Source organism: Colossoma macropomum, unplaced genomic scaffold, assembly GCF_904425465.1.
Source record: "Colossoma macropomum unplaced genomic scaffold, Colossoma_macropomum, whole genome shotgun sequence".
Classification (NCBI taxonomy): Eukaryota; Metazoa; Chordata; class Actinopteri; order Characiformes; family Serrasalmidae; genus Colossoma; species Colossoma macropomum.
Window position 1 is genome coordinate 3,535,878 of NW_023494806.1, and position 19,460 is coordinate 3,555,337.

Here is a 19,460-nt window from a genome sequence, read left to right on the forward strand (position 1 = left end):
TATTATTTATTCACATTAATTTCTTGATACATGTTCTACCTGGCTGCATATATTGCTTTTATGTATCTCATTTTTTCCTTCATCTGTTTCCATTATATTTTAAATGCATGGTTTAACAATTAACTCAAAATAATTAAAATAAAAGAGAGAGAGAGAGAGAGAGAGAGAGAGAGAGAGAGAGCGAGAGAGCGAAAAAGCTGCTCGCCTCGTCCAGTGAGATCGCGACAGGCAGGAAAAACAAGGGGTGCAGAATTGGGCGGCGTGCGAATAATGACGCGCCGCCCCCCTCGGCTCGTCTTTGCCAGCCGACGCTGATTGGCTGGACCAAGCCAGACCGCGACGTCACACGGTTGCGTATGTAGAGTAACGTTAGAGGAAGTTCTTCTAGCGTTTTCTCTTTAGCACAAAAAGACGGCGATCCGGCTGATTTAAATCATCGGTAACCTCGAAAATATAACATTTCGACCGAAGGTTTGACTCGCTCAGACGGCAGGATGATGGACGACGACCAGCCCAAGACACTGTGAGTAGAAAGAAGCCCGTTATCATCACAAAAGCGAGCCATGCTATGCTATGCTATGCTAAGCTAAGCTAAGCCGTAGCGGCGAATGGGCCCCGTTAGCTTAGCATCATGCGGCACACAAAGCGGCGAAAACTCGCTATAAAACGCCGAAACTCTGCCTGGCAAGCAGAGATAGCGGCATAAAACGAAGGAAGGCGGTGTTTAACGTTAAAGCAGGAGGTGTTTGGTGCACTAAAAGCGGCCGAAATCAACATAAATGTGATTTTTAAGCGGGCTAAAGCGCCCAAACTCGGCCAGCCGGCCGGAAAAATGCGGTGTAGCCGTTGTACGGTCAGGGGTGTCTTAAACAAAAGGGACCCGGACTGGAAATATCTGGACAATAAAAGCCGTAACCCAGCTCAACTAACCCCAATAAACCAGGTCATGAAGCGAGGCTTTGCTACCAGCTTCTTGTTCCGAATTTCCTCGTTCCACCTTAAGTGGTGCAGCTGTTACATTCTGGCGCCTGTTCCATTTAAGGTGGAACGGAAATTTCGAACAAAAAAGCTGACGAAAAGGGACATCAGCTGCACTCAGGTTGACTTTTTGCTCATAACAACGTATATTTACTCGAGCTAGGCTCATCTGGGCTGACCTAAAGCCGGGTTTGGCCTGGATGGGTGCGTTTTTGTTAGTTTCGCTTTTGCCCCCCGAGCAGCGCCGGTTGCCGATTTGGCGCTCAAAAAAGCTTCATTTTCGTGAGATGTTTTCCATAATCGAGTTAAAGATGAACCCGAGGAGGTTCCACTCACTATCCCCGTTTTCCCGAGGTTTTCACCAGTCAGCAGAGCGGTAGATGGATTAACTTAGCTGGCTAGCTGAGGTGAAAACGTGGCAGAAGTGCTGCCTTTCTCTCACGGAGCTTTAAGCATGGCCCGTGTAGGGCTCATACAAATAAAGGGGAATTCCACCGATTTTTTCAAAATTTTTCCGTTGTTAACGTGTTAGTAGGTCATCATGCCACCAGAGTCGTTCGGGGTGGTTTGGTTTGAAATGGTTTACTATAAAGTCTCAAATTTCACACAACACAAATATATCCATTCCATTTACTGTCCAAAACCCCCAGTGAACCTACAAGTGACCTCAGGTGAATTTTACATGCAGTGTTGATGATGGTGGTGAAATCTGAAGACATACGTTTTCTTTTGGGACTATTTTGACTCTCAACGCCCTGCATCTGCCCCTCCCGCCATGAATGGGTTCAAATAAAGGGGTTAATAAGACAATTTAGGCCAAAACTTTATCACAGAACTGTCACAAAACAGTGTCTCAGACATCAGGCAGTGAATTCATAACCATTTCGTGTAATAACGTGATATGAGGGAGGTTTTAGAGGTGAACGTCTGGTTCCTGTCACCACCGCTGTGAACACTTCTGACTCGGTGAGTGTCTCTAGAAAAAGGCGTTTCACACCAAACCACTCTGAGCGATTTTGATTACATATCAAATAATTAATTATCTGGAGTTTTGGAAAATTAAGAGTTCCCCTTCAAGTATCATGATATCAGGTGATATTTAAGACATTTTAATTCATTATCATTACCATAAGGTGACATTAATGATATGGTTCATTTGATTTAACTCCATTTTTTGTGTTTTTTGTCTCTTAAAATAAATAGGAGTGCTTGATAATATAATCAATCAGCAGATTATTGCTTTAAAAAATAAATTAGATTAAAATTTAGATCAGTGGATATTTCAAACTGATACTTGACAGTGTATTCGTTGTTCAGTGGAAGAGTTGAACGTTCAGGTGATGCTAGATAAAATATTTGCCTTTTATTCATTTTACAGCGCTAATGTTAATCCAAGTCAACATCTGCATAGGCGGTTATGTACGCACAAAAAATACCAGGCGCTGGCCCAAAACTACCATATCAGCACATCTCTAAAAATGACATGGATGGGAATCTTGTAAATACTAACCAGACAGGAAGGAAAAACTGCTATTTATTATATATTTATAATTTAATTTTAAACTGTTCACTGTAAACAATCTGAGGGATCCACATTCCTGCTAACTGTCAGATTTTGGATACCATGAGAAAAGAGCATGAAATAGAATTAAAATAGTTATAATAGGAATAAACTACTGGGCAAGAGTTTAACTGCAGAAAACCTGTTTTAAATAGAACAAAATCGATCAAAACCAGCTTTACCAAGTTTAGAAATGCTCTCTTAAAAGTTGCAGCATTCAGAAAGGATAGGCTCGTTAAGTTTATTGATGCTGCACTTAAATATCATCTTATACTTCAATATGTTCATCCAATATCATGATATCCAGTTTTATCAGGCTTGCTTAGTCCCAATATCTCTGACTGATCTGCTTCTTTTCCTCAGGTATGTGGGGAACCTCTCAAGGGACGTGACGGAGGCCCTCATCTTACAGGTGTTCACCCAGATCGGCCCCTGCAAGAGCTGCAAAATGATCATTGATGTGAGTAGCAGTGAGCGGAACATGGCTTTAGCAGATGGCGGCAGGTTTCTGCTCGTGGGATGGAGACGTTTGACGCAGAGTGGGTTTCTTTCTTTTCTTTTCAGACTGCAGGAAATGATCCTTACTGCTTCGTGGAGTTCTATGAGCACATGCATGCTGCCGCTGCGCTGGCCGCCATGAACGGGAGGAAAATATTAGGAAAGGTAAGACGGCTTAAGATCAGCAGGAGTAGTTTGGGGGGGGACGATAGATCTGACGTTATCGGAATTTTTACACACACGTTCATTTGAGAAACTATGCCACTCATTTTGCTGGTTTTCTGAACAGGTAAGTGACGTGCATTCAACTTTTGAATCGTTGTTCTTGCAGCATTTCTTCTAATAGCCACAACCAAATCAATAGCATTATACCAGACTCTTGAAAGTAAAGGTGTCAGATAAAGAGTTTGAGAACCGCCAATGAGATGTGAGTGTGAAGAAACTCAGTGTAATGTTAAACCCTTTTCCTAGAAATCATGAGTTTAAGCCAAAAACCGTTTAGAAATCTCTGTATTTTTAGACACTCATCCTTACTGGGCACAAACAGCAGATAAAGGTCATGCTAACCATTTGTTCAGTCCTAAACAACCCAGCAGCACCGACCTTCTGATAAAAGGTCCTGCGTTTTACTCTTGTCTTTGATTTTTGCGCTTATTATGGAAATGTTTCATCTAATCCGCAAATGGAGCAACTAGTATAAGTCAGAAAGAGAGATCTAGAGGCCTTAGAGCCTGTGTTAGTTTTTGTTATGACAATAAAAGCAAAAGAGGGTGCATTAACAATTGAAAGTGAGTTATAATCTACTTAGAAATCTTATTTTATGAGGAGAAATTGTCTCATCACATTTACACAGGTGCGAAGGTGAGTGAAAAGCCTAGGAGCGTAGCCCCCTTGTAGTACTTACATATGCAAAATATTATATATATATATATATATATATATATATATAATTTGCACATTTGTCTCAAAATATACACATTAATATACACCTGTATTGCATAATAACAAATAAAAGGCTGTGATATGTATGATATTACATATGCAGTCTGTAGTTATTGATAATGAACCATGAAAATTACTGAAAATCGAGGCCGATGCCAATTCTGATGGCAATTGCTGTCAAATCACAAATAACCCATTATTAGTGATTTGACATCAATTGCCATCAGAAAAGGGTCTCCTTTTGAGTTTCTCAGTGGCGCAATCTTCTCCTTATTGTTGCGTGATCATAAGCTCGAATCCTGGCAATACTGTGACCAAAAAAGGGGCTAATTATTGGTAATTGTTATTGCCTGTACTGATAAAAGCGTGGCTTGTTATTGGCCAATATTATCTGCCAACACTTATCAGTCTGGCTCTGTTTGCAGTGTGTAGATATATTTGCATATAAGTTTCCAGAATAATTTTTATTTTTAATTTTACCACTGCACCTATCCAAACATGCACCCTCTAAGGCTGGTTGTGCACGGTAAAACTTTCATGCAACACTATTTCAAACTAAATTGCGCCAGAGTCGCGTAATGTACCGTGTCTTGCAACGCATTTGAAACTCAGCTGCAACAGTTGCACAGCATGCTTGAAACCATTGATTTTAGTGGAATGGTGGACAAGAAAGTAAACAGATGATGTTTTATTTGGGGGTTCTGCTAACTTTTGGAGCAGTCAAATGTGTTGCATGCAACTTTCGTTTCAATTTGCTGTGTGTAACTGACATGCAAGTAGTTGCATGAAAGTTGCACAGTGTAAAGCCAGCCTGAGCTCCTCAGAACGAGCAGACGAGAATTGTAAGTTTACTTCGCCACACAAATATGCAGAAGTCTGGTAGGTGGCTGCATTGCGTAGTAATGGACCCGCCGTCCTTACCTAAGAGGATTAGACTCGAGTACAGCTCACAGGTCCAACCTGAATTCATTGCTCAATTGTTCTTTCCACCGATTAGTTTAGTCACCGTCGAGTCACATCTACTGATGTTAGAGTTATTATGAAGGTTTCTCCCTGTAGGGAAGAAAACAAGCCACCCTCGTTTAGTTCTAGATCCATATTTTGGGAGGAACCCTTATAATGTGAACGTTGGCCTCATTCTTTTTACCGCTGTGCTTAGTCCTCTGCACATCTTATCATCACACCATCTCTGCACCCACACCAGGCCTTCTTCTTCAGAGACGCCTTGGCAGAAATATATTCAGTGCAAATATTTTATCCTCAACAGGTAATGAAGGACCGTTTGAGGAGTAATACAAGTTGATAGTGTCACTCTGTTGTAAGTCTCTAGACCTTTTTACTCCGTAGCAATATTTACAGATTATTTTTTTTTCTTCTTAATATTTTTGGTAGTTTTTTTGATGCCTTGAGTGATCGCCCGGAATTTTTTCCTTTTTTCTGATTTGGATTTTTTTTATTTTTTAGTTTTGTTTATTTTATGAATTTTATAATTATTTTGTTCGTCAGTCTGTTTCTACGTTTGGAGACTCACGTTATTGTCACGCTAAGTAAGTTGGAGGTTCTCTTTGTGTGTGTGAGTTCGAATGTTACTCCCTCAAATGTTTTTTATTTTGTTTTCCGTATCTTTTCTCATCCTCGCAGGACATGAAAGTCAACTGGGCCTCAATGCCAAGCAGCCAGAAGAAAGACACAAGCAGTAAGTGCTGATACTGAGATCCAGCAGTCCTTGATTTGTTGTTGTACAGGAGTGTGATTAGCGCGTCCCGTTGGCAGCCTGCCCTTCGCGTCAAGAATGCTTTTCCTTAAAGGGCTCATATCATGAAAAACCCAGTTTTTAAAATAAAGAAATTCGTGAATAAGAGTTTGATGTCGTACATAAACATAGGCAGAATTTTATAGGTCTGCATTTGTACTGTACACTCTATTTAGAGTTTATATGAGGAGACTAAGCTAGTTTATTCCAGGTCACGCAAAGCAGTGTATTTGCATATTCACCTATTCAGCCTAAGGCAGTTTAGCTCTGCCCATTCAGTATGAATTTAAAGGGGAAATCCACCCTTTTTTCCAGAATTTCAAAGTTATTCAGATTGGATTGATATGAAACGCTCCGTTCTAGAGAAACTTGCAGAGTCAGAATCGTTCTCAGTGGTAGCGATAGGAACCAGACGTCTCAGGAATTTATTGCTCCTGAAATGATCTGCTTGATACCTGAGAGTAATTTAAATGGCTAAATTTGAATTGTGGACGTTGTGAAGTCTGGTTCCTATCGCCACCATTATAAAGAAATCAAAGTCTAAGTTTCTCTACAATGAATCACTTCACATCAAACCACTCTGAATGACCTAGTTTGCATCTCGATCACTGAATAATGGAGAAATTTAGAAATATTGGAGGAATTGCTCTGTAAGATGAGTTGTTTCTGCCTGTACTGCTTTTTGATTGAGGTAGAATAAATGACAGCCAATGAGAACAGAGTTATTTTACCTATCAGTCTTGAAGGCAAAGTTGGAAAATGACCTTGTAAAAATGATTTATGCTGGTTTAGGTACCAGAAACACCCATGAATGTCCCATAATTAGTGATATGGGCCCTTTAATCAATGGCTAACTCTGTGCACCCTTTCTTTTTCCCACCTCAGATCACTTCCATGTCTTTGTTGGTGACCTGAGCCCAGAAATCTCCACAGATGATGTCAGAGCTGCCTTTGCTCCCTTTGGGAAAATATCGTGAGTGAACGTTTTAGTGCTGTTCTGTAGTTGATTGAGATGCCATTAAATTGCCCTTGTGCAACACAAGAGAAGAACAAAATGTCCTAAACTCTTAATGTCTGCTACTGATTTTTATTCTGAGTAATGGAGGAATGTTTCTGTTGGTCAGTTCATCATGAAATTTGAAGACACTGTAAAACATAAGACAGTTAAAGACAAATATGGAGTTGCAAGGTTTTCATGTATTCCTAAACATACATGAATACATAGAGCTGGGTTTCTTTCATATATATATATATATATATATATATATATATATAGATATATAGATATAAATCGAAGAAATGCCCCAAAATTACTTGGAAAAAGTTCTTGTTCTGTTGACTTACATTAAAAGTAAAGAAGGTATTTTCCTTCATTTATGTATATATTCTAAATAAATACAGGACAAGGGAAAAATGTCCTTTACTTTTGATACAAGTCAGTACTCTTTTCCGAGTAATTCTGAGCCATTTCTTTTGGTCCATTCATCGTGAAACAAAGTGTACAAAGTAGAAATCAGCAATATTAAGACAAGCTGTGCCACAACAGTGCACAAAGCAGCTTCATGGGATTTTTGCCCCTTGTGTCTAAAAACAAAGTACTTCCTCTGACATTTCATTTACCAACGTTCTGCGTACGTTTTGGCACAAAACAACCTCATGTTAACATAATCTGTTGATGGTATATGTTTACTGATACAGGATGGGCTCCTCAACTACACTGTGTTGGAAATTGGCCCAAAATATTTTTTAAGCAAAAAAGTTTTGTTTTTCTTAATGCTTTCTGTTAGAAGTGGGCTGAGAACACCTGGTTTAGAGTAGTGTAGTAGAATTTGTAAATTAAGTATACATAGTTTAATTTCTATAATTCAGCTTCATGTATATCTAGTTTGGTCTCCTCACTTTCCTGCTCAGCCGGGTCGCTGGTTTGAACATTCAGATCGCTGTTCAGGGGCCAAGTGGTTGATATACACTGTTCCAAATGTCTAAAATGCAGAGATCTTCCATCTGTTCCACTGTCTGTTACTGATTTGTGTTTTCTTCTAGTGATGCTCGTGTGGTGAAAGACCTGGCTACTGGAAAGTCCAAAGGATATGGCTTTATCTCCTTCATCAACAAATGGGTAAATAATTGTAGCCTCTGAGGCGAGGGTGGGTGGGGAGGGCCACATCACTGCAGACTAGGGACATGCATTCCGACTAATTTTGATGTTCAAGTGTCCGGAAGAGTTTAAGAACAGATAGCTGGTTAACCGCAGAGAAGGGCAAAAAAAGAATAGACAGATTTCAGCTGAAATTAAAGTACTTTTTTAGGTGACAGCGCTGGTGTTGCACAAAAACTTAGCAAAATAACTTACTGAGCTCTTCATGTCAGATGAGTAACATAATGGAGACGGCTTCGGATGAGCGAATGAGCTTCTTTTCCCTCTTCAGTGAACGGTGTGCCATGTTATACATTAGTTTGTCCAAGAAATATATTTTCTGTGGTTCTGGAACTCGCTAACATTAGCCTGGCCCAGGGGTCGGGCAACATGCGGCTGTTTTATTGCCCTGTTGTGGCTCCACAGCAGAATTAGATTTGTAGGTAAAAATAAAATAATCCTCCTTTACAGTAAAATAAAGCTCTGCTGATCGTTCAACACAGTTTAACAATTAAAGGGCTAAAACGCTGGAGTTAATGTAGAACTGCTGATTCACCCTTTAACCCTGAAGGTCGGCACAGACTGCTGGTCACCATAGCAACACAGATAAGTCTCATCTAGTTATTAGCTAACGTAGCGGTAAAGAGAGAGATTTAAGACGAACTTTGATAATTTGGAGACAAATGGACTTATTTGCGTTTATAATCACTCCAGCTGGTTTCCTGTTACGATTAATCTGCAATGAGAAACTGTCACACTGAAAAGTCGTAAAGCTGAAGTCCGCTTGTCATCCCGTTCCACCTTAAATGGTGCAGAAGGTACATCCGGAGGTTAGAGATGTGGAACGGGAAAATTTGAACAAGAAGCTGGAGAATGAGAAGCCTCGTAAAAAGTCAAATGTTGAGAGATTTTAAAAGAAAGTATTCTACTTCTGCGGAAAAGTTTCCTGCGGGAGATGTGAGAAAAGCAGCTATAGCTGAGCTGAAGCTTAAAGCAGAGCAAAGTAAATCTGCGTTTTGTTTATATTGAATTTTTTATTCTATACTAGTACATTAACACATACTGAGACATATTAACAGCCAAGATGGTAAACATTACTTTAATAAATGGACATAAAGTGCTGTGGCTCCCAAGGTGGTTTGACTTTTGTTAAAAGGATAAAATGGCTCTTCGTAACATCTGGGTTGCCGACCTCTGGCCTAGCCTAACATTTAGTGACGATAACTGCGCTGTCTCTGCCTTCAGTCTCGTCTTTAACGGTGCGTCCTTTGCCATGTGCCCACATTTAGGCTTTTGCGCTTCAGAGCAGGAAAGTATAAACATACTTACTCACAAAAACAAGCAAGATGTTTACGTTATACAGTTCTGTTAAAACAGAATTGGTGTTTCACTGAGCAGGTGGTCTGTATGTTTTGTCTTCACATGGTAAAAACAGTAGTAAAGTCAGTATTAGTAGTATCAGTAGTATGGCACTCCAAACTGTATTGTTTTCCTCATTTAATAAGTGATTCATCTGCTAATTAATATCAGAATTGAAAGTGAGTAGCAGGATATTGTTTTTCCAGTGATAAATTAGCTTCTCTGTTTGCCATATGACTGATTTGATTCAATTTATTTTGTGTTCCTCATCTGATAGGATGCAGAGAATGCCATTCAGCAGATGAACGGCCAGTGGCTGGGAGGAAGGCAGATCAGAACCAACTGGGCTACCAGGAAACCACCTGCACCCAAATCCAATGAGAGTGAGTGTTTCAGACGAATGTCATTTGTGATGCTTGTGTTTGAGAAGATGATGTCATATATTTAACGCTGACCATTTAAATGAAGTAGAAAAAAGAAACCTCATCCTTTTAGCTGTTAGAAGAAGAGCAAATCTTTATAGGTTTGGACAGAACCCTTTATTTGAACCTAACTGTTCTAAGTATTGACCCTGCTGTCCTCATTTCACCTTTGTAAGCAGGCAACACCAAGCACCTGTCCTATGAGGAGGTGCTGAACCAGTCCAGCCCCAGTAACTGCACCGTGTACTGTGGAGGAGTCACCTCTGGCCTGACAGGTTTGTTGTGTTCTTCAGCCTCGGTCTCTTGCGATGGTTATCTAGTTCCGCAGTGCAAGTTTGGTGATAAAACCCTCCTTTAGGGCTGAAAGATTAAACGCTTTTATGTTGAAATAGTGCAGTTTTCAAATCACAAGCATGACAAATTTAACTGTACACACTTAAAAATAATGGGTAATCAAGGTCTTTAGTACAGAAAATTGTTCTATATAGAGCCATGATCATTCAGAGAACACTTTGCATGATTAAAGGGTTCTTTGCATCACGAAAGGGTTCTTTGCATCACGAAAGGGTTCTTTGCATCACGAAAGGGTTCTTCGCATCACGAAAGGGTTCTTCGGGTTGATGAAAAATGTGCATGAATGTGCTATATATAGTACTATATAGAACCTTTTTTGAAATGAGTTCTATATAGCACCCAAACAGGTTCTTCGGTTGTTACTACACTCTTAAAGATAGTGCTTCAAGGGTTCTTTAGTAAAAAAAATTTTTTATGTAGAACCGTGAACACTCAGAACCCTTTGCATAATTAAAGGGTTCTTTGAGTTGATAAATGTGCATGAATGTGATATAGACGGTACTTTATAGAACCTTTTTGAAATGAGCTTTATATAGCACCCAAAAGGGTTCTTTTATGGTTACAAGCTTGACACCTTTGGGTGCAATGTGGACCGTTTTCAAAAAGGTTCTGTATAGAACAATCAACAGCACATTCTTCATCAATCTGAAGAACCATTTCAAGAAGCAAAGACCTCTAATCATGCAGTGGGCTTTTGGTTATTTTTATTTTATTAAAAAAATTTTTTTGGGGATTTTTCCCCAATTTTTTCCCCCAATTTAGTCATTTCCAGTTCCACCCGCTAGTTAGGACTCCCCCAATCACACGACACTCTCTACACACAACGCTAGGAGGGTGAAGGCTAACACAGGCTTCCTCCAAGACCTGTGAAGCCACCGCATCTTTTCGAACTGCCGCTCACGCAACGTCATTGGACAGCTGAACGCGCTCAGAGGAAAGCGCCAACCGCCAGATCTGTTACGTCAGCTAACAGACGCCTGCGCTGACTAGCATCGCGTTAAGTGGTGGGGGGAGAGGAGGGGGCCGTCCTACTCACCCAGAGAGAGCGAGGCCAGTTGTGCTCTCTTGGACTCCCGGCTACGGACGGCTGTAGCATCACCAGGGATCGAACTCGTGATCTCCTGATGATAGGGCCAACACTTAGACGGTTGGCTACCCAGGAGCGCTTCTGTTCAGTTTTTTCGACATTTCCGTTGTTTGAAGTAGACTGCCATCTCTGGGCTTAAGACGGGAAAAAGTGGCCATGCTGGTGGTCTTGGCCAAAATACAGTCCTGGATGTTAATTTACAGCAAAGTAGTTGCAATTTTAATTGCAGTCATATCCATCATTTTCCCTAATTTGTTTAGCACTGCCCTACTTAATTCAGATGTGTCAGTATGGCATACCAGCAGCCGCTGAAGTGGGAAATGAACATAAAATGAATCTATGGAAAATGAATGTTTATCAAAGCATCAAATATCAATTTACTAATCTTGTAACGAACAATTATACAATTATAATTGCCCTCCTGTGTATTCTCATCCCAAAGCCATTTACCTCTTTCTGTCTCGATAATCATCCAGGCTGTAAAAGGTGTCTGGCGGTGCATTGTGATGCCAAAATAAGACAATATGCTGCGTGGAATCAGCTGTATCTACAAGTTATGCAATCTAATGCAGCTCTGATGTTAAAACACTTCAGGCTGCAAGCAACTTAACCCACACCAGCCCTTTCAGCGTCATAGTCGACCCACACCAGCATGCTTAATGAGAGTTCCTACAGATCCTCAAAGTCTTAATATAGATTTATAAAATTTAGGGGTTTTAAAATGTCTGTTTTTGACTGTTAGAGCAATTCTGTTCTAAGATGATTCCTAAAGAGCATGTTCAAAAGAGTCACTGTGTAAACTGTTTGAGTAGCCCGACAGCCAAAAATATCCAACCGATTACGGTCCTCTGGCCAGAAGCTGACCACTTGTGAAGGGCTAGAGGACACAGAACTGATAACAAAGTCAAACACTTAACGACTGTGCAGTGACTCTGCACTCTCAGTGTATAAACATGTTTATTTGGTTCAAACATGGTTGAAAATTAGACACTTTATACTGGCCAAATTTGAGTTTGTGGGCATTATGAGATGGAAGTGGTGTTATTTTTCTGTTCTTTTTAAAAGGATGTTAATATTATTTTAAAAATTGCTGCCACCCTGACATTCCCAGTACACCAACCTCTAATAGGCTGTGCAACATGGTTAGTTATTTATCGTCATTGAAAATATTATAGGAGAGTTCTGAATCTATTATTAATCAAATCGTGATTAGTGTAGCTCGTGTTGCTCTGTAACTGTGATCACCTGTCACTTATATTTGGATGGGATATATTTTGTCTGGGAAACACCTAAAACTTCATTAGGTGGGCTTTAAATGATCGCATTGGGAATCCGGTTATTAATGTCTGTGAAATGCGTCCCCCCTCATGGGACCTTTCTGTCAACAGTTTGTCTGTGACCTCCAGTTTGGCTGAGGTTTACTCGCAGAAGGTTGGTGAACTTCGCACTTTGAGCAGGTGACGATGGGTCGTTTGCTGCATCTTAAAGCAAGCCAGCTATTCTTTTGGCTGCCATGTCCTGGTTTCACAGTCGTTTTCTAAACCAGAGTTGATTGTGTGTGTGTGTGTGGGGTTCTTTCACTGGCGTCTGATGGACAGATGAAGGCATAGAAGCGTGTGGGTGGTTCAGTGGGTGTTTATGCAGAGAGAAAAAAGAGGAAAGCTTTATTAACAGTAGATACGTTTCCATCGGCTTTTTGTGCAAATTGCAGGCAATAAAATGAAAATGTGTTAAACGTGTTACTTTAAGTGATGATAAATGCTTATGATGGGATTTCCTGCAGAAAACGCTGTTGTGACAAAAGTGTGGTGCAACTTGTACCTTTCACTTCCCTGACTTCCCATGAGTCAGTCTGTCTGTCTGTCTGTCTGTCCATCTATCTATTTATCTGTCTATACTGTGTGTGTGTGTCTGTCTATCTATCTATCTACTTGTTTGTTTGTCTGTCTCTATCTATCCTGTCTGTCTGTCCTGTCTATCTATCCTGTCCATCTATCTATCTATTTATCTGTCTATCCTGTCTGCCTATTCTGTCTGTCTTCATCTATCTATCTACTTGTCTCTATCTGTCTGTCTGTCTACTTGTTTGTTTGTTTGTTTGTTTGTTTGTTTGTTTGTCTGTCTCTATCTAGTCTGTCTGTCTGTCTGTCTGTCTGTCTGTCTATCTATCTATCTATCTATCTATCTATCTATCTATCTATCTATCTACTTGTCTATCTATCTGTCTGTCTGTCTACTTGTTTGTTTGTCTGTCTCTATCTATCTGGTTTGTTTGTCTGTCTCTATCTATCTGGTCCGTTTGTCTGTCTCTGTCTATCCTGTCCATCTGTCTATTTATCTGTCTGTCTGTCCGGTCTGTTTGTCTATTCTGTCTATTTATCTATCTATCTACCTGTCTATCTGTCTGTCTATCCTGTGTGTCTGTCTATCTATTCTGTCTGTTTGTCTGTCTCTATCTATCCTGTCCATCTATCTGTTTATCTGTCAATCCTGTCTTTGTCTATTCTGTCTGTCTGTCTGTCTGTCTGTCTGTTTGTCTATCTACTTGTCTGTCTATCTTTCTGTCTATCTATTTATCTATCAGTCTGTCTGTCTGTCTATTTATCTATCTACCCTGTCTGTCTGTCTGTCTGTCTGTCTGTCTGTCTGTCCATAGAGATCATGTTTGTCATATAGAGCTGTTTGAGCGCTTAAAGTGAATTAGGCTCTAAATCTAACGTCTGTTTGTTTCTTTGCTCCAGATCAGCTGATGAGACAGACTTTCTCTCCATTCGGCCAGATCTTGGAGATCAGGGTTTTCCCCGATAAAGGCTACTCATTCGTGAGGTGAGGGTTTTTTTGCTTTGTTTTGGGGTTTTTTTCTACTGTGCACTGCCAGATAATTTTGCATATTTCAACAAATGATGCCAGAAGGAAGTTAAATTGTCTAGTAGCGTCAAATCTAATATACAGTTGCTCTTTATATTATCTTGTGTATTGGTGCCGCTGTAGTGGTAAATTAAGTCTGGTGTTCACTGCTTCCGCAGAGATGAGAATAAAGGTATACATAAACTAAAAAAACTCAGGATTCGAAATCCAAAAACTGCTTTCACCTGATATCATACGCTGTTTACACGACCACTTAAAGAAAATGGTAACGGCCAAAATCAGATAATAATGCACTCGCTTTCACATACGTTGAATACATACATTAAAATGCCATTATTCTCCAGAATAGAAGCCTTAATTCACTCAGCTTTACGAGGCCAAATGTAGCAGGGGGTTTAGACAGTTCTTGCTGTACATAAACCTTCATATCACGTGAAGTCAAATGTTTATTTATAGAGCGCTTTTTACAACGGGCCTTGTCACAAAGCAGCTTTATAGCATCAAAACGTGCGGAAATGTGTCCTGCAAAATCACAGTCTGTCTTTTTTCCATTTGCAGGTTTGACTCCCACGAGGGTGCGGCTCACGCCATTGTATCGGTGAATGGGACGTGCATTGAGGGCCACACTGTGAAGTGCTACTGGGGAAAGGAAACCGCGGACATGAGGGCCATGCAGCAGATGCCCATGCCCCAGGTACCAGCCTCTTCTCAACGTCAAAGCTTCACAACTAGCCATAAGATATAAATGTCTCCATTCATACTTGGTTATACCGCTAGTTCACCATCTGTCCTGTAGAACCTGGGCTCTGCTTTTACATCTCACCCAGCTCCTGAAAGACCTTAATTTTTCAGAAAAGCCATTTGAGTGTGGGTGTCCATAGCCCCCCCCCCACCATTGTACTCTGATTGGATGAACCCAGATGTGTAGTTTTGATCACTGACAGTGGTTTTCATGGAAGAGGAGTGTTTCCTCTAGATTTTTCTTCAGGCCTGATTTGTAGACCCTTCAGCACTACCAGCGTTGTCTTGCATATGTGGTGTCAAATGCACGGGGTTGTAGGAATGTCATCGCAGTATCACCACACATAGTGAAATATTACTACTTTTTTCTTTTTACAAATACAGTGAACACACTATCATGTGTAAACACCATGTTTTGCATTTATTTTGAAGAAAACCTTCTTTGATTGGTCTAGTAGTTCATGCAGTAGTCAGTTAATTTATATCTGAAGAATTCATATGTGACTGAAATTCATACTGGGCCAAAAACTAATGTGCATATAAGTCTAGAAAAATGTTTACGATGCTAATACTGTTTGAACTGTCAAGTCTACAAGATTCGCAGCGGATCTGCATTAAAGAATACTGTAAGTTGATTGCTTGTGTCTCCAAACACCCAGAAAGTGGACGTCTTGTCGGCTTTCTTGTCAGTGGAAAGGCAGAGATGAAACACCATGCTGGTTTCACGTATTGTATTGACTCTGGGATACATCACCATATTTCAGAGAAACCACCCGAACTGATATTTCAGTTTGCTGAAAAACTTTGTTCTGACCAAGAAAGAAAACTGTCTCTAGATTTTAGAAGGCTGGCACAGGGCAGTCCTCCTCTGCTACACCCTGCTATATCACAGTACTGTAGTAATGATTGGATTTGAGCCAGATTTAGAATTTTATTTTTGCCAAAAAGAGCAGATGCCACAGTTTGGTTGTGTGGGCAGCCTGGGGCCTGTATAATGATGGGGGAAGCACTGGAGAAACACTCTGAGAGAGCAAGGGGTGTATCAGTGATACATTTTTACAGTTTCCATGTTAAATTGTTTGTCAGAACTGCATTGAAATCGTTATACCTTACATTTAAAAAGGGTCCTAAACTGTTACTGGGGTGGTACTGTTCATCACTGGGGTGGTACGCTTAAGCGTGTGTGTTCAGTACCTTTAGTCAGGGAACATAATTACATAATATGTAATTGCAGTTATTTTTTTCAGTTAATTATAAAAATGTATTTTTTATTTATTTTGTTTCCACGCACCCTGTCTTGTCTCCAGACTCTTTATTTTATAGTTCGGTTTTAAAACATTCAGTAATGAAATGGTACAAATATGTACCTTTCTCCTGGGATGAGGGTGGGGGGGACTTAATCATGGTACACAGTAGGAGCTTAGGACGACCTTGTTTGTACTTGGATGAACAAAGCATATACACAGATCAGGAATAACATTATGACCACCTCCTTGGTGGTCAGGACCCCCATGGACCCCCACAGAGCAGGTACTATTTGGGTGGTGGATCATTCTCAGCACTGCAGTAACACTGACGTGGTGGTGGTGTGTTAGTGTGTGTTGTGCTGGTCTGAGTGGATCAGACACAGCAGTGCTGCTGGAGTTTTTAAACACCTCAGTGTCACTGCTGGACTGAGAATAGTCCACCAACCAAAAATATCCAGCCAACAGCGTCCTGTGGGCAGCGCCCTGTGACCACTGATGAAGGACTAGAGGATGACCAACACAAACTGTGCAGCAGCAGATGAGCTATCGTCTCTGACTTTACATCTACAAGGTGGACTGACAAGGTAGGAGTGTCTAATAGAGTGGACAGTCAGTGGACACAGTGTTTAAAAACTCCAGCAGCACTGCTGTGTCTGATCCGCTCGTACCAGCACAACACACACTAACACACCACCACCACGTCAGTGTTACTGCAGTGCTGAGAATGACCCACCACCCAAATAGTGCCTGCTCTGTGAGGGTCCACGGGAGTCCTGACCACTGAAGAACAGGGTAAAAGGGGGCTAACAAAGTATGCAGAGAAACAGATGGACTACAGTCTGTAACTGTAGAACTACAAAGTGCACCTATATAGTAAGTGGAGCTGATAAAATGGACAATGAGCGTAGAAACAAGGATCGGTGTATCTATGCAGTACTGGGCAGTCCTTAATCAAGTCCTGTTCTCATGGTCTCTCTTCTTCTTTTTCAACAGCAGAGTAACCCAGGCTACGCTGCCCAGCCATACGGCCATTGGGGCCAGTCTTATGGCAATGGGCAGCAGATGGGCCAGTATGTGCCCAATGGCTGGCAAATGCCCACCTATGGAGTCTATGGCCAGGCCTGGAACCAGCAGGGCTACAAGTAAGTACGACATGGGCACCCTCCACCACCTCCTTCGGCTCAAGCGCTACTCCTGCTCCAGTGCGGCAAATTTCCAGCAGGATGTACCAATACGCCAGCGAGGAGGTGTGAAAGGACTCCATTTAACCAGTGTACAATATATTTGGATCATTAACCTGCCCTCGCTGCCCCTTTTTCTCTATTTTTTTTTTGTTTCTTTCTTTCTTTTTGTTCCCTCCCCAAATAGTTCTTTGGACAGTAATTTTTTTTTTCATTGGTCATTTCCCCCCACGGTGGACTTAATATTGGAAACGCTTCCCCGTCATTCGCCCCCAATCAGGAGGACTGTCTTCATGTAAAAAGCCCCTCAGGTTTTTTTTTTTTTGTTGTTGTTTTTTGTTTTTTCCTTTTTTCTGGACCCCTTATGTTTGTAAGGACTTGAATACTATTCGATGGACATTCATTTCTTTTATTCGCACCAGTAAGGTTTTCCGGCACCCTCTCGGCTCGGTAGTCAGGAGCATTTTTATCTCCAAACTGAAAGTTATGAGAATTCTTCTCCTGATGTGGAGGAGGCTTCCTCAGTGGCCTTGACATGTACTTGAAGTCTTGAAGTTACCAGAACTTCTAGCGAAGTAACAGATTGTTCTTAATTTCTTCTCCAGCTTTTAATAAAATTCATGATAACATGTTACACAACACATTTTTTTTCCTCCTCCTTCCCTTGGTTCTCCAATACGATTAACTTTTTTATGACGTGAGATATACGAGGCTTATTTTAAGCTCTGATGTTTAAACTTCATCCTTTTTTTATTGTTGTTGTTAAGGATCATGTTTTCTGAGATTAAATTAGGCTATGACAACACGGAGTGTTCTAAGTTCTATGTAAAGATATTTTTGTAATTCTGTGTAAAATGGGGTTGTGAATTACTTTGTCGGAGCTTGTAAATTGGGATTTGTTTACCATCTTGTAAATTGCATGGGCAATCTTAGGCTATGTTGACTCGTTTTCGCTCTCTTCTTGACATGTTGGAAGACCTACGGAGTTCGGTAGATTCATTTGGATATGCAATTTTAATTTTCCCTTTCTTTTCCTGTGTAGCCCGTGTTTCGTTCATTTTTACCCTCACGTGAACAGGCTTGTCACTGTGTTTTGATTTTTATAAGCCAAAGACAACGGTAGGCATGGCAGTGATTATCTCGAGTGGGTTTTGAGCGCGCTCGGAAAAGACGACGAAAGATGCTCCCTACACAGCTTAATTCAGTTCAGAAAGACATAGTGCCACATAGCCATATGGTTCAGCTGTTTATGGTCATATCAAACCTGAGTTGTGTCCAGTGTGTTTGTGTGTTATTTCTCTCTTTTTCTTTTCCTTCATTCTCTTCTGGGCGTCTGGTCACCATCCCACTGTGCTCCATCCCTGCTGTTAGTCATCACTCTGCCCTCAAAGCATAGAGCTTTCATCCCTGAGCAACAAATCTCTGCTTTTGTGTTCTTTCCTTTTTTTTTTTCTTTAATTTTTTTTGAAATACGATTTTTTTTGACTCTCCACTCGAGTAGTTTTGGACTAATGAATCAGACAGTCTGCTTTCTATAACGTTTTGAATTTGTATTTTGTAAAAAGCTGAAGAAATGTACTGTCGTTCATCTTGATTCCTGAGTTTGAATTATTATTTTTTTGTCCTCTCATTCCATTTTTCTCCTAGACCTCATTGGAGGGTCCTGTTTGATTTTTTTTTTTGTTTGTTTTTTCCCTCTTGAGTTGGGTTTTTTTTTGTTTTGTTTTGTTTTTTTTTCTGATTCCATGTGTAAATAACTTGATAACCATTAATGATAACATTAAAATACTGTTCCAGTATTCCAAGACTCTGATAAGTAAGAAATGTCTGTTTTGTCTTTTTTTTGTATCTCCAAAATTGATTTGTTAACCAGTTTGTCACAAATTCCGCTTAGTTAAGTTATATTAGTTATATATTATATTAGTTAAGGGGGAGCGATATGGCAAAAATGTTACGATATATTTAATGACATATGGTCAGTACATATCAAACCGCAAAAGCAAAATATTTTGATAAGCTGGAACAAATGCAGTGCGAGAATTGAGTGCGATAATTTTGTTTCACATACTGTACTGCACTTAATACAGTTAACCAGGACTAATTATGTTCTTTTTATAATGATAAATCAACAATATGTTCCGAAAAGGTATATTGTGATGCCATTTCTCACAGTAATGGTGACACAGTGTCATGTTGCCCACCCAAAGGACTGTCCAAAGTGAGTGAGCTACACTTACTGCTAACAGCTGTATAAAATTAAGCGCGTACCCATGCAGTAAATTGGGTACTGAAGAGCTCAGTGAGTTTAAACATGGCACTGTCACAGGACCGG

At 40.4% G+C, this 19,460-nt stretch overlaps 1 protein-coding gene across 3 annotated transcripts; it reads left to right on the top strand.

Annotated features, from left to right (window-relative positions):
• The first annotated feature begins 337 nt into the window (after positions 1-337).
• tia1l (cytotoxic granule-associated RNA binding protein 1, like) lies at positions 338-18,933 on the top strand. Of its 3 annotated transcripts, none has more exons than XM_036598541.1 (11): positions 338-523; positions 2,903-2,999; positions 3,104-3,202; positions 5,621-5,675; positions 6,618-6,705; positions 7,776-7,851; positions 9,506-9,611; positions 9,827-9,925; positions 13,833-13,917; positions 14,518-14,653; positions 16,941-18,933. In XM_036598541.1, the coding sequence occupies exons 1-11, from the start codon at positions 495-497 to the stop codon at positions 17,091-17,093; spliced, it is 1,023 nt and encodes a 340-aa protein (XP_036454434.1). In that variant the 5' UTR covers positions 338-494; the 3' UTR covers positions 17,094-18,933. The 3 variants fall into 3 exon arrangements, with proteins under 3 accessions (XP_036454434.1, XP_036454437.1, XP_036454435.1); XM_036598544.1 differs by having other exon boundaries at positions 16,944-18,933; XM_036598542.1 differs by having other exon boundaries at positions 9,830-9,925.
• The last annotated feature ends 527 nt before the right edge of the window (positions 18,934-19,460 follow it).

Excerpts from the sequence above, each read along its gene's own strand:
- tia1l (XM_036598541.1), top strand. The coding sequence starts at position 495 with ATGATGGACGACGACCAGCCCAAGACACT. Across the intron at positions 3,203-5,620 it reads GGAGGAAAATATTAGGAAAG|GACATGAAAGTCAACTGGGC; the intron begins GTAAGACGGCTT and ends TCATCCTCGCAG. Across the intron at positions 5,676-6,617 it reads CCAGAAGAAAGACACAAGCA|ATCACTTCCATGTCTTTGTT; the intron begins GTAAGTGCTGAT and ends TTCCCACCTCAG.